The sequence below is a fragment of the Lepidochelys kempii genome, chromosome 9 (genome assembly GCF_965140285.1).
Source record: "Lepidochelys kempii isolate rLepKem1 chromosome 9, rLepKem1.hap1, whole genome shotgun sequence".
Classification (NCBI taxonomy): Eukaryota; Metazoa; Chordata; order Testudines; family Cheloniidae; genus Lepidochelys; species Lepidochelys kempii.
The window spans coordinates 65,085,827-65,100,045 of NC_136388.1; the positions used below are offsets into that span (position 1 = coordinate 65,085,827).

At 51.1% G+C, this 14,219-nt stretch overlaps 1 protein-coding gene across 2 annotated transcripts; it reads left to right on the forward strand.

Moving 5' to 3' along the window:
* The first annotated feature begins 842 nt into the window (after positions 1-842).
* Positions 843-13,562, forward strand: XKRX (XK related X-linked). 2 transcript variants are annotated; one of them, XM_073360840.1, is made up of 4 exons: positions 843-1,124; positions 1,491-2,189; positions 5,446-5,705; positions 10,837-13,562. In XM_073360840.1, the coding sequence occupies exons 2-4, from the start codon at positions 1,855-1,857 to the stop codon at positions 11,580-11,582; spliced, it is 1,341 nt and encodes a 446-aa protein (XP_073216941.1). In that variant the 5' UTR covers positions 843-1,124; positions 1,491-1,854; the 3' UTR covers positions 11,583-13,562. The 2 variants fall into 2 exon arrangements, with proteins under 2 accessions (XP_073216941.1, XP_073216940.1); XM_073360839.2 differs by having other exon boundaries at positions 853-2,189.
* Positions 13,563-14,219: the final 657 nt, after the last annotated feature.

Consider the following 14,219-nt stretch of genomic DNA (forward strand, 5'->3'; position numbering starts at 1 on the left):
AGCAGCGATAATCACAGCCAGATTTTGAAAGGAGCTTTTTGCACCCAACATGCTAAACTTTATTGAAAATCGAGTCCATAATGTCTAGGACAATAGTGCCAAACATCTGGCCCAGGGACCATATCCAGGCTACTTGATGCATTTATATGGCCTGCACAGTTTATGGTGGTTCTGCAGAATCTCAGTTTTCATTTTAAAAAGTTTCGAGCCCTCACAATTGCAAAGAAAACCTTCCAAACACAAAGGGAAGGTAACCAATGCAGTGTGACCTTCCTGGGTCTGCAGACAGCCTGACACAATGACCGAGAGGTGGGAACTCCCCCATCCTTCAGCCATTTCACTAGGGGTTGACACTAAAGCCTTCAGAGGCTTACACTTTACAGATCGGCATTAACTATTTCATTGCTGATCATTTTAGTAGGGGGATTTGAAGCCCATGGAGGTGGAATGCGGAGCTGGTGCAGCAAAGCGAATGCAGAGGGGAGAAAGCAGAGGGAAAAGGCAGGAGGGAGGGAGAGAAACAGAAAAGGGAGAGGAAGGAAGAGCAGGACGAGCACTGGTCCCCGGGCGAGTGTAGGTCCTCTCTGCCTGGTGGGGGAGGGGGACATGCAACAAGGCACTGAAAGAATAGCGCTGAGGCTGATGATGGGGGATACTTTGTGCCTCTGCCCCCCCCCCCCGTTAACGCCACTGGGAGACCCTCTGGGGAGGGGACTCGTTGCGGGGCTCCACAGCCCGAACGGCAGCCGACTCCAGGAGCTGAGCCACGCGCCGCACCGGGACGGGCGCTAGGACCCGGGGGGCCGGCGCCCGGAAGCGCTCACACCTGCTCGGCCACATCAGCTGGGGCGAGCCCCGCGGGGGCGGGGACCTGGCCCGGCGGACGCTGCCCTGGCCGTGGAGCGCGCCCAGCCGGCGAGGGGGGCAGGGCAGGGCAGGGCAGGGCAGCCTAGCCTAGCCTAGCCTAGCCTAGCCTCGCCTCGCCTCGCCTCGGCCGAGGTGTCTGCGTGCGCCTGGTCCCCGCCCCGTGCCCACGCGGAGCCCTCGGCGGGCGGCTCCTGCCGTGCGCGCCCGCGCTCAGCCCGTCTCTCCCGCTCCGCAGAGCCCCGCGCAGCCCGTCTCCGGTGAGGACGCCGCCGCCCGCCGGGGCGCCCGGAGCCCCTGACTGCGGGCAGGTCGGGCGGCGCGCCATGGACCCGGAGGGCCCGCCCGGCGCTGCTGCGAGCGGGGCGCAGCCTGCCAGCCGGGCCCGCTGTGTGCCGAGCCCCCCAGCGCCGGGTCAGGGGCACCTGCACGGCGCCCTCTAGCACGGGCCCTGGATCCGCAACTTCCCCACATGGACCGGCCTTCCCCAACTTCTCGGCGCCGGCGGGAGCCCGTGTGCCGGTCCCTGCGCCGCAGCTCCCCTCCTCGGGCTGCGGCTCCTGCGCGCGTTCGGAAGAGACACCAGTTCAGTTGCCTGAATTTGATACTTTTTTTTTTTTTAACAGACTCAAGACCGCTCTCTCCAGGCCATCCTCATTGGCCTCGGTTCACCACTCGCTCGGAGCCACCGTTGTCGTCCTTATCTAGGGCACAGTTGCCGTGTGACCGGTAGAAGCCGCCTAGCTCTGGGTTGAAAGGGAGGAAGTTGTACAGCCGATGCTCTTTTGCAGACTGATTCAACACACACCACACCTTGCCCCTCGTACCAGGCTGCACCCAGAGAGAGCGCGCGCCTACTGAGAAAGGATGGTTCTTAAAGGCTCCTGGGCTGAACAGGGTTAACTCGTCACTGCATTAAACACTTCTGGGGCTCGAGGAAGGGGAGAATAGCTCCGAACTGATAAGACTGGAGGGGCTGGGGTTCCAAGGATGGACAGCATGTGCGAGGGTCCCATCGGGGAATGTTCAGACCAACCCCCACTTGAAGAAGAAACCGGGGAACCCCTTGTATCCCCCAAGACAAAGCCACCATTCAGTATCATCTTCTCCACACTTCTCTTCTGTGGCGAGTGCGTGGCTGCTGGATTCCTGTGTTCCTCCTACAGTCACTCTGATGATCACTTCTGGCTTGCGATGACCATTCTCTTCATGCTGTATCCATCCATCATGGTCCAGCTGACCCTCATTTTTGTCCACAGGGATTTGACCAGTGACAAGCCACTGGTGTTACTGATGCACATTCTACAGTTGGGGCCTGTCATCAGGTGAGCAGCATGAATACCTCCCCACCCCCAGTGTAATACATACCCCTCCCCCCAGCCCCAATGAACTAGGGATGAGATGATCTGTTCCCTGAGTCAGCCAGCTGCACACTGAGTCAGTCCCAGGGACACTGTGTTGACCAGGGAAGCTTCTTGTACAGAGTTCTTGTAGGGGATGATGCAGGAGCACTGGCTGTAGTAGAGCTCTCCACCATTACAGTTCAACCCTGCTAAGGGTGACTGTTTGGATAGTGCTTTGCCAGTGGAAAGCATTATGAGGGCTAATATTACTGTTACTAGAGAGGCTCTCTTGGGAGTGGTGTAGTAGCAGCTCTGGCTTTGGGTAAGTTCTTAGCTGTCCCAGTCCCTGTGGGGAGAGGTGTAGGAGCTGTTGGGTAGTTCCTAGGTATTTCCCTGTGGTACATGCTAGCTATAGGTGCTAGGAGCTCAGAGATACCGCATTTGGTTCTCTTTTGCATTATACAGGAGATTGCAACCTGTTTCCTCCTGCCTACAGCAAGGCAAGAGTAGTTATGAAAGATCAGATAAACAAACCAGTTTTAGGCTTGGATTCAGCTGCCTTACAAAAAATAGATTCTGTAACTTAGCAAAACCTCATGAGGCTGAGACAGTTCATTATCTCAAAATAGTTCCTGTTTTCTCTCTCCCTTCTTTACCCAAGGACAGGCTCAGAAGAATAAAGCCCTGGAGATTTCCTCTTCTCCTCCTAACCCCAATGGAAATAAACCACAGGAGCTTCCTACCCAGCCATCTCCCCCAAAGACAGTGGCCACTGGAACCTACCCAGGCAGCTTCCTGCCCCGCCCCATCCAGACTAAATGCTTACTGCCTCTCCGTAAGGGGAGGTCTGCAGTGAACTGTTCTCAGCACCCAGGCTGTCTAACAAAGGCTCCTTTTTTCATGATTGCTTTTTGCACTTCTTGTCCCCTCTGAGTTAGTTGGCCAAGAGAGACAGGGAATTGGCTTATGAAGTCTGTGTAGTTGCAGCTGTAGGGTACGGAGGGGTGTGTGTGTGAATTCTCTTGCTGGGGCTGTTTCAGAGCTGAGATGTGAATAAGGTGTGGCTGGGAGTCCTGTGTCTGACTGAGGGAAGGCAGCTGTCACCTTGGGTTTGATGATGTGGGAAGGAAGAGATGGGGAGACATGGGACAAGTAATGGAAGAGCATTTGTGCAAATGGGTGAGTTTTGGAACAGAAAAATCCTAGGAGTGGGGAGACACCCAGGCTGCTGTAGCCACAGACCCAAGGGAGAGAGGAGGAGCTGGGTGCAGTAAACAGGAAGGGAAGAAGCCTAGGTCTCATTCCTAGAGAATGACAGTGATGCCTCCTTCCAGGCAGGAATGCACCCCTCCCCAAGTAAGCTCTGTCTGCTCCAGCAAGACAGCCTATTTTCACAAACCTAGGTTGTGGGAAAGCCACGCTAGCTGCATCAGAGCGCTAGCTGCATCAGAGCTCGCTAAAACAAATAATAAGGCTTTTAAAACCAGTTTCTGTTTTCAGCTGGGCTGAGGACCAGGCTAGGTGTGTCCCTTCCAGCCTGCCCCCCTGTGAGGGTGTCAGTGGCCCTGGGATGCAGGTGGTGTTCAGGTGTCTCCATGGAGAATTCTTGGGAAGGAGGACAATATGGTGTATCTAGCTGACATCTAAACAACTAACTCCGAGCCCTCCACTTCATGTGGAAACCACAAACCCCCAGAGATTCAGAGCTGCTACATCCTCTGACAGGAAGCAAAGAATGAAGGAGTATCAGGGTGTCCATCAGCATGTGGTGCTTCAGCTCTAATGGGATAATGCTGTCCTTGACTGAATATCCAGGTTTTGGGGGACTTACATCAGGCCATTTGATCAGGATGAGAGAGTTATTTTAGGGCTAAATTTCCACTGCCAGTTCTAACAGTAGCATAAATTGTATCAGTGAGTAGAAGCCATCTGCAGGGCCTCTCTGATCCCACACCTTGCACCAAATGGCTAACTCATCTTGCTGTGCAAACTCTATTTGCGTGAAAGCACTCACCCGGATCTCTTTACAATGGGATGATGCTGCAAATGGCCCCCATCCATTTCAGCAGCAAGAGGCCAAATGTAGAGTGTCTGTAATGCCTTTTGTGATGATGTCTGCAGGCACGTGGCTGTACTGAGAGGAGCCTCGGAACGTTCTAGAGAGACTTGTCTGCAAACCCTTTCAGGTGCAGCCCCGGAGTCCAAACCACTGAATCTCACCTGGTTTCACTGAGTCATACACGGGCTCTGGGCTCACTGGAAACTGGTCCTTTAGGATGAATGTGGTTTCAGTTCAGAGTTTGCAACACAACATGTAACCAGGCGAGGCTCGGGTCCCATAAGAGAAGTGGTGCAGAGATTTAATTATAATTGGTCTGAAAAATGGTGACTTCTCTTGTACCATTGATTGTCCTAATAAAGTTTTCCACTATCGGTCCCAGAGCGCATTGGTTTCCAAGCTGAAGCTAAACACATTTAGGTGTTACCTCTCTTCAGCAAACCATTTCTTTTTCTCTCATACTTACCCTGCCCCCAATGATTTTGATGGATTTGGAGGGCTCAATGGACTTGGAGGGGCTAGAGTTCAAAATTCTGAACTGACCCGTCCAACTGCTGAGAGTAACCTAATGGGGATTTCCAAAGAAAACCAAGTGCTGGAATATTTCAGAGATGGATGGCGTAAGAAGGATCTCCAGTGTTGGTAAAACCAACCATAAACTACCACATACAGCATAAGTAGAAGGACTCCCCACTCCCCCAACCCTTCACTTACTCTAAGGGGGCCAGTGAGGACCTGGCTAAGGCAAAGACTTCAGGGTATCTGCTCTCTGGGCTGAAGTAAATCAAACAAAATGCATGGACAATGCTGCCCTTTGGGGAAAAGGCCATGCTGCCAGAGCTATCGTGCCAACTGGTTAGGAAGGGAATCTCTCTCTCTCTCTCACACACTCACACTCACTCTCCTGCTCTTTTCAAGCATTTCAGCGGAGCAAAGTGTGTTTTGGGGTGCATGTTTTCCACAATGCAAATATAGTGCCCTGCCCCTGGTTTGGGAACAGGGGAGCTGTTTGCCTTGTCAAGCTCTCCTTCACTAGTCGCCTCCTTGCTAAACTGCTTGAGTGGAATCAACAACCTCCTGCTGGGGAGGATGCCGACAAGGAGAGACTTGCAGAGGAACATGATGGGGTCCCTGGTGAGGGGGTTGGCTGAGCTGATGGGCTGCTTTGTCTGTGTGCAGGTGCGTGGAGGCCCTGGTGGTTTACTGTTGCTCAGGTCGGCAGGAGGAGCCATACGTTACCATCACACGCAAGAAGAAGCTCAGGAAGGGCTCTGAGGTGGAGCTGGAGCAGGAGGTCGGCCACTCGATCCGCAAGCTGGTCACACACCGCAATGCCTTCAAGCGCATAGCAGTGATCCAGGCCTTCCTAGGCTCCACCCCGCAGCTCACACTGCAGCTGTACATCAGCATCATTGAGATGTATGTCCCCACTGCCAGAGGTAAAGGAGGAATGGGGCAGCATGGATAGTGACCCATGAGGCTCAAGGTGCAGGCCCAGAAATTTGAGTGCTTATCCAAGTCTATCAGGTCTGCAAATGCACAGTTGAAGTCTCCTCAGAACAGGCTAGTCCTCTAGTTCAACCACCTCTGGAATGGAAGGTGACAGATGTTTAATAGCACATAGCAATGCTTCACCGTGCTTTGGGAGAGCAGGTGAAGAGCAATGCAGTATCCAAATGACACTAGAGGGGAATGTTTAGGTAGCAAACTCAGACTTGTGAGTAAAATCTTTGTGGAGCCTGTTTCATACCAGAGAAAAGCTCCATGGCAAGTAGGTCAGCACACCACTGAATAGGATGCGTGAGGCACTGGCTCATACAGCTAAGATCTGAGTCTTCTAAACTTGACGTATCACCCAAAAAGGGTGGAAAAGAAATATCTCTAGTTCAGTCCCTGGCTTATTTTTCCATGCAGGACTCTCTCTCTCTCTCATAGAGTAAACCCCTGTAGGTGAGGGAAGGATGGTCAGTGGATAAGGCACTGGAGTGAGGCTCAGGACACCTGGGTTCAATTCCTGTCTCAGCCACTGACTGCCTGTGTGACCTTACAGAGTCACAATCTACCCTGTGCCTCAGTTCCCCAACAGTCAATTGGGGATAATGCTTCTCTACCCCATAGGGGTGTTGGGAGGCTAAAATCCATGAACCAGTGTGAGGTGCTCTGGTACCGTGGTGCTGAAGGCCATAAACGTAGATCCCCATCTCCACTAGGGGCATAGTGAGGTAGGGCTTTAACATTTCCCTTCATGTGATACTATTGCCTCTGTCTCCTTTGGAAGCTGCTTCCCTTCCAGAGCTCATCTTACTGTTACGTATATTTTAAAAGAATTTTTCGTAGTCACGTTTAAATCATCCCATATGGTCTGGTCTTGCTGGTGCAGCCACGTCTTAGATAAGTTCATATGACGTCCATGGAAAAAGTCACTAAAGCTCTTAGGATCCAGGCAAGGAAACAGACTCCAAACCAAAATAAACCTTAATTTAAGCTAATAGTATAAATGATAATGAGGAAATTGGGTTTTATCCAATCAGTTGCTATTCCTAATGTACAATGAGTGCTGTGTTTAGTGACTCTCTGCTTATAAAATCCTGAGAGCTACTGTCTCAGTCTCATTTAATAGAATTAGAGGGTGAGTGCCTCATTCGTGCTTTAAGCCATTCATGCTACATAAAAGGGCAGGAGCAGTGTAAAGAGGCCCTAAATGCCCTGCTTCCAGCATGGAAGGATTCCCCTGGAAGGGGCACTGTGGAAGATAAGGTTACCTCCTAGGACCCCCTTGCAAGTTGGGGTGTAGTGGTTGTGCTGGGGCACGAGGGGTGTGCCGAGGTGAGGCCACAGCTTGCATCACTGAGGAGATTTGGGGGAAGCTATGGTGACTAAGAGAGGCTGTCTACTCCAAGGACAGGGAGGGCACAAAAGTGGCTTAAAACCACCATAGTCCCCCTTCCTCTGGGCTGCAAGTTCGTGCTGCTCCTCTGAGAGGCACAGCACAGAATCTCGGGCAGAGTGAGTCCCACAGGTCCATATCCTTGGCTGGTGTAATTCATGGTAGCCCCACTGATTTAGCAGCGTTGTTGATTTCACTATCCAGGGATGGGGGCCATACATTTCAACTGGATTGCTCCCATGAATAAAGTTAAGCATGGACCTGGCCCAGGACTGGTAAAGTAAATGGGATTTGGGTAGGGAAGATGATCTCATGGGTAAGGTGCAGGCCAGGAAGGGAGGAGACTTAGGTCCTCATGTGGCTCTGACACACATTTTCCATGCGACCTTGAGTAAGCTCTAACCTGTGACTCAGTTTTCCCCATCTGTAAAATGAAGATAACAGCATGTACCCACCTCCTGCAGGTGTGGCGAGGCTAGATTAACTAATGTTTGTGAAGCGCTGTGAGATCTGCAGATAGAAGAAGCTCTAGAAGCACAAAGTAGTAATATTGTATCTAATTTAGTACAATTTAAGCCTACTATTGTTAAAATCAAAGGGAGGTTTTCCATTGACTGGGAGCAGGATTGGGCATATAATCAGTAAATGTGTAAACCAAGCTTTCCAATTCCTCATGTATGTAATGTAACCTCCTGATGCAGTGGCTCTCAACCTTTCCAGGCTACTGTACCCCTTTCAGGAATCTGATTTGTCTTGCATATCCCAAGTTTCACCTCACTTAAAAACTACTTGCTTACAAAATCAGACATACGAATACAAAAGTGTCACAGCACACTATTGCTGAAAAATTACTCACTTTCTCATTTTTACCATAGCATTATAAAATAAATAAATGGGAATATAAATATTGTACTTACATTTCAGTGTATATATAGAGAGCAGTATAAACAAGTCATTGTCTGTATGAAATTTTAGTTTGTACTGAGTTTGCTAGTGCTTTTTATGTAGCCTATTATAAAACTAGGCAAATATCTAGATGAGTTGATGTACTCCCTGGAAGACCTTTGCATTACGCCCCAGGGGTACATATACCTCTGATTGAGAACCACTGTCCTAAAGTAACTAGGGTATAAAAACTGGTGTTTATCACTAGTTTACATAAAAGTTTACTAGTTCAGAAAGTGGAGATTTCCATTCCTATGTATGTCACATATGCCTTAAGCTGCTAAACACTTGGCCCTGGTCTACACTGGGGGGGGAGGGGGGCGCGGTCGACCTAAAATACGCAACTTCAGCTACGCAAATAGCGTAGCTGAAGTTGGTGTATCTTAGGTCGACTTACCTGGCCGTGACTCCGCTTCCCCTCTTGTGAGCTAGAGTTCCAGAGTCAACAGGGAGCGCGTTTGGGGATCGATTTATTGCGTCTAGATGATAGATGGATCATTACCTGCCGATCTGGTGGGTAGTGAAGACCTACACACCCAAAGGGGTGTGAATTATTAGGAGAATGGCACATACCCAAAGGGGCGTGAATTAATAGGAGAATGACACCCAGTTTCCACTGACCTTCATGTTCACGTGCAATTTAAGGTTTCGTACAATGAGCAGTATTCCAGGTCACAAATAATGCACTAGTCTCTAGGAAAGAAGAGATTATTCACAAAGCACAGAAAGAAACTCTCCTTTTCATTCCGTGAGGCCCTTCCAGGGTCTACCTGCACACTCTGTAACTGTAAAACACTCTGGGTCCCACACTGTGGTTCATGCATTACTGGGGACTTGCTGGTGGTTCATGGAGAGTCGACTAGCCTGCCTTCCTTGCAGGACAGCTAAAAGCACCTTTTCCCCCTAGTATTACTTTTGTACATAAGCCAGTGCCATAGTTGCCCAGGGATGCGGTGTGATCATGAATGTGAGGGAAAGGGTCCCCTAGAAAGTCTCCATTAAGGTGTGATCCACACTACAAAAATGTTTGAGAATCATAGAATATCAGGGTTGGAAGGGACCTCAGGAGGTCATCTAGTCCAACCCCCTGCTCAAAGCAGGACCAATCCCCAATTTTTGCCCCAGATCCCAAATGGCCCCCTCAAGGATTGAACTCACAACCCTGGGTTTAGCAGGCCAGTGCTCAAACCACTGAGCTAACAAACCAGCTCTGGAATAAAACCTCTGGCCATTTCAGCAACAGATGCAGGAAAGTAACCCTAGCTCAGGGATTTGCATAGGGAGCTTGTCTGTACATCTTGAATCTACATGCCACAGTAGTAAATACATCATTTACTCACTACACGTGAGATCAGAAGCAATTTTCCTTTATGGCTGCAGCACAGTTTCCCCGTCCAGGCTGAACTAGAGTGACCAGCTACGTTTCCTGTATATAAAGGCTGACTTTGTAACACAGAGGACAAAAGCTCACTCCTCCCACATGTATTACAGTATACTGATATCATAGTATCTGATCCTTTGCCTGGCTACTGCTGAAACATGAGACAAAGTATGTCCTGCATTGACTTGCTATGGCCCATAGGACATTAGTCACTAAATACGGGTGGACAGAGACTTGCTTAAACATAACTCTCCTAGCAGAATCTGTGTCAGAGATTGCCCCGTGGCAAGTCTGCAGCCACTTTCTTGCCTAGTTTATAGCTGTGTTAGGTGCAGATGCAAACTATCACAGCCATAATTGTGTCTCATGACTGATTCCAATGCAGTTACAAGCCTCAGTTTCAATAGGGCCTGGGTGGGTTACAGTTGTAGAGACAGAAGCAGGGAATGGGGCCAAGCAGGATTCATGGCTGTCCTGCCTCCTGCCCTCGTTGCTACTGCACTAACTACCTAGGTGGTTATACCACACCAGTCCGCATTGTATTTGAGCACCTGGGCCACCAGATCTTTCCCAGTTACAGCTTCACAACCCCAGCCAAGAGCAGAATTTTGCCCTAACTCAGAGGTCTTAAGCCAAATTCAGGCCTAGCTGACACAGGGGCAGCCATGATTCTGGGCCTGCTGGCATCTGGGCTCAATTGAATCTCCTTTCTGGAGTGACATGGGGTTTGTTAGCTGTCTGAATTAGTGAGGTGGGGTGAGGGGTAGATGGTACATTAACCTATTGCTGAGCACCCACTCAGCCAGCAGGAAAGAAGGAATGCAAATGTTCCCACTTACTCTGGGCAGAAGAGGGTCCTGGGTGGCTACACTTATAGATACAGGGACAAGAAAGTGGCTTGCTGGGGTTGATTTAGGGCACGCAGGACATACTGTCTTCACCAGGCTGTTCTTGGCTGGGACAGTCCTTTCCCATTTGGGATCTAGCTAACCAGACTGTTTCTGTCCCTCACCTGCAGCTGCTGAAGGCTCCTGATGCCGCCTGCCACAAGCTATTCCTCCCCTGCCCCTTGCCCATTCCCAGCTCCTTTTCATACCACTGTGAGCCATTCTGCCCCAGAGCCAGTTCCAAACCCCTGCTCCCACCCTCCATGAGTCATCCCTCCCAAATGCCTGCTTGAATTGGGCATGAGTTGTCCCTTCACAGTACCCTGTCCACGCCGAGACCTTTGTGCCTGACCCAGAGTCTGCTTGGAGAGTGGGGCAGAGGGGAACACATGGACTAGAGCAGCATGTGTGCATTGCCCTGTGTAACCTCTAACCACCCATGGTCACCACCTTTCTTCCCTCCTGTGCAGCAGTCCTGATGGGCATCTGCCTGATATCAGTCACCTATGGGGCGCTGATCTGCAACATCCTGGCCATCCAGATAAAATACGATGACTACAAGGTCCAGCTGCGGCCGCTGGCATTTATCTGTATCGTCCTGTGGCGCAGCCTGGAGATCTCCACTCGTGTGGCCGTCTTGGTGCTCTTCTGCAGCGTCTTCAAGCACTGGATCATCCCCATTATTCTCGCCAACCTGCTGATCCTCTTCTTCTTGCCATGGGTGCAATTTTGGCGTAGCGGTGCCCAGCTGCCTGACAATGTTGAGAAGAACTTTAGCCGGGTGGGCACCGTGGCGGTGCTGTGCTCCTTCACCCTCCTGTATGCTGGCATCAACATATTCTGCTGGTCGGCCGTGCAACTGAACCTGACTGACCGGGACCTGATAGACAAGGCACAGAATTGGGGCCGGTTGACCACATACTATGCTGTGCGACTGGCGGAGAATTCTGTCCTGCTTGTCCTCTGGTACCTCTTCAAGACAGATGTGTTTGACTACATCTGCGCCCCACTGCTGGTGCTGCAGCTGCTGGTGGGCTACTGCCTGGCGATCTTCTTCATGCTCCTCTTCTTCCAGTACCTGCACCCATGCCGCCAGCTCTTTCAGCACAATGTCTCTGACTTCCTGCAGTGCGTCTGCTGCCAGCGGTGTGCACCAGTCAGGCCCACACAACTTGATGCACCCTGCGAGTCTGGCGTGAGGCACAGTATCGTCTGACGCACCCAGCAGAGGGAGGGGGCAGGTCCAAAACATCCAAAACGACGCAGTTGCCGGTGTCAATGACTGATCGAAAGCACTTGCCTGGCTCTTGCCAGGTGTCTAGCTGTGACACATGCCTGTTTACAGACTGAATTGGGGGGGCAGCCAGGCAGCAAAGCTGTGATTTATGAAGAGGAGAGCAGCCAGGCTGGGCCCAAGGGGCCTCATCACCAGTCACTAGCACAAAGCAGGTCTAAGCTGAATAGGTACCAAGACCAGAATTCTCCTGTGCTGCTCACACTGCAGATCTCCACAGGCACTCTGATGTCATGGGGGAGTCTGGTGCCTGTGGACCCACTGTAGGCTGTGGATGGGAGAGGAGAATCCCACCTCTCCATGCTCTGCTCCTGCTGAACATTGAAGTGTCCAGCAGGAGCGGCAAGTTCAGTCTTCATTATGACACCCACACTGCATGAGTAAAGTGTGCGCTCGTCCCCATCCCCACCTCCTACTTTGTCAGGAGAGCCCTTGTTTGGGGTTGGAGGGGAGTCCAGTCCCTGACTCTCTGCTCTTCCAGAGCTCCATTCCCCACCAATACACTGCATCAATTGCACACCACAACCTGGACCGCAGGGGCCACCCTTCTCTGCCATGAAAGGAGATTTCTGTCTCCAAGTAAGTCCAGGCATCCCTGCTACCCTGTGTCTTTGCTTGGCACTGCACTTCTCAGCTGTACCTCAGCAGAAGGGACATTGTTCATGATTGTGCCCTGTCTTCCCCATTCCCGGTGTTCTCTCTCCGGTTATTACTGTACATTTGCTGAACTCACAATGGATGAATCTTGAAGTTGACATGGTGGGAAATGTTCTGTGTTTTAAAGGAATTGATGCCATTTTGGGTCTGGCTTTTGTCTCTTCTGGTTTTTCGTGGGCAGCATCATGCAGTTGGGTTTGAAGAGGCTGAGAGCTCCAGCAACTCATGCTCACTGAGTGGAGATCGGGGAATTTTCCTCCTTTCTGCTCTTGGGCCCTAACTGTTCAATAGTGCGCCAGTTAGGTGTGCGTTTATTCTTTTCTCTGTGGTTTGTGGTAGTGTATGCTAGTTGAGTCCAAACTGAACACTGGATCCTGCCCCTTCATCCTCTGGGAAAGCCTGGATCCAGATCTGAACAGCTTGGCTCATCTCCAAGATGTCAGCCTGAAAGGCCCTTGAATTCTGGGGAACTCTAGTCTGGCTTCAAACTTCCCTCAGTCTCACCCACATCCAGTTGCAACACCAGTTTCCCTCCTCTCGCTGTTTGTGAAACAAATCTCTGGAGGGAAGAGCTCCCTCTCCAGGGAGACGTGGGGAATGCAGTCTTATGTTTGCCGTGGAGATAACTGCAAATGCTATCATTACTGTCCCTGGCCCAGCAGAGGAGTCTAGATGAAGTACCACATCTCATACCTCAGAGCACAGCATCCAGTATCTGGGTGCATGGAGGGTCTTGTCTAAATATACATGGCAGTATAGCCCTGAGCCTAGACAGCAGCTGTCCTGGAGGCCAGAGCAAGCCTGAGAGAACACCTCTATGTCACTAGAGCAGCAGTTCCCAAACTTCACTGCACTGTGACCCCCTTCTGACAACAAAAATTACTATATGACCCCAGGAGGGGGGACCAAAGGCTGAGCATCCCCGAGCCCCACTCCCCCAGGCGGAGACAAAGCCTAAGCCCCACTGTCCTAGGTTGGGGGATCAAAGCTGAAACCAAGGTCTTCAGCCCTGGATGGGGGATGAGGGGGGGCCTGTAATTAAAGCCCCACCACCCAAGGCTGAAGCCCTCAGGCTTCAGCTTCTGCACCTGGACAGTAGGGCTCAGACTTCGGCTTTGGCCCTGGGTGGTGAGGCTTGGGCTTCAGCCCTGGGTCCCAGCAGGTCTAACACCAGCCCTAGCAGCCCCATTAAAATGGGGTTGTGATCCACTTTGGGGTCCTGACCCAGTTTGAAAAGCACTGCACTAGAGCTCTGAAAAGGAAGGATAGGAGTACACCCCACTCCTGCCTAGTCTCGATGCTCTCACCTAGCATTATGAATATCGGCCCTCAAGTTGGCCCTCACAGCTGGTGGGCAGGAAATGTCGAAAGCAGGGCTAGACAAACAAAACCAGCCTTGCAACCCAAACCTGCTTAGCCTCTCCACAGAGGCACAGCCAGGAGAGAACAAGGGATAGCAGGCTCCAGCTCTTATCTGTGAACATTTTCTGCACCAGCTGTGGCAGGGGTAGAAGCTTTCCTGATGGGGCTCATGTGCAGGCAGGACATTACTCCCAACAGATGGAAATACAGGTAGTACCTGGCGATCTAAGCCAGAGAAGGAGGTTTCTCCCTAAAAGTGCCCTAACTCAGGGAACCCTGAAGGGAAGTGTTGCTACAGAAGCGGGTGGAGGAATTGCTAACCTGCATAACCAGTTTTTGAGCATGGGGAGACCAAACAAACAAAGGCTGGCAGCCTATACAGGCAGCCAAGTGCTGCACAGATTATCTGCCTTAGTCATTTGTATTTCACAGAAGTTGAGTCTCAGCTTTGGGGGCAACATAGTTTGGTCCAGCAAAATCAGTTGAGCATGGAGAAGACTGATTAGCAAGCATGGTGGGAGTTCTCCCAGAGGCTAGAGC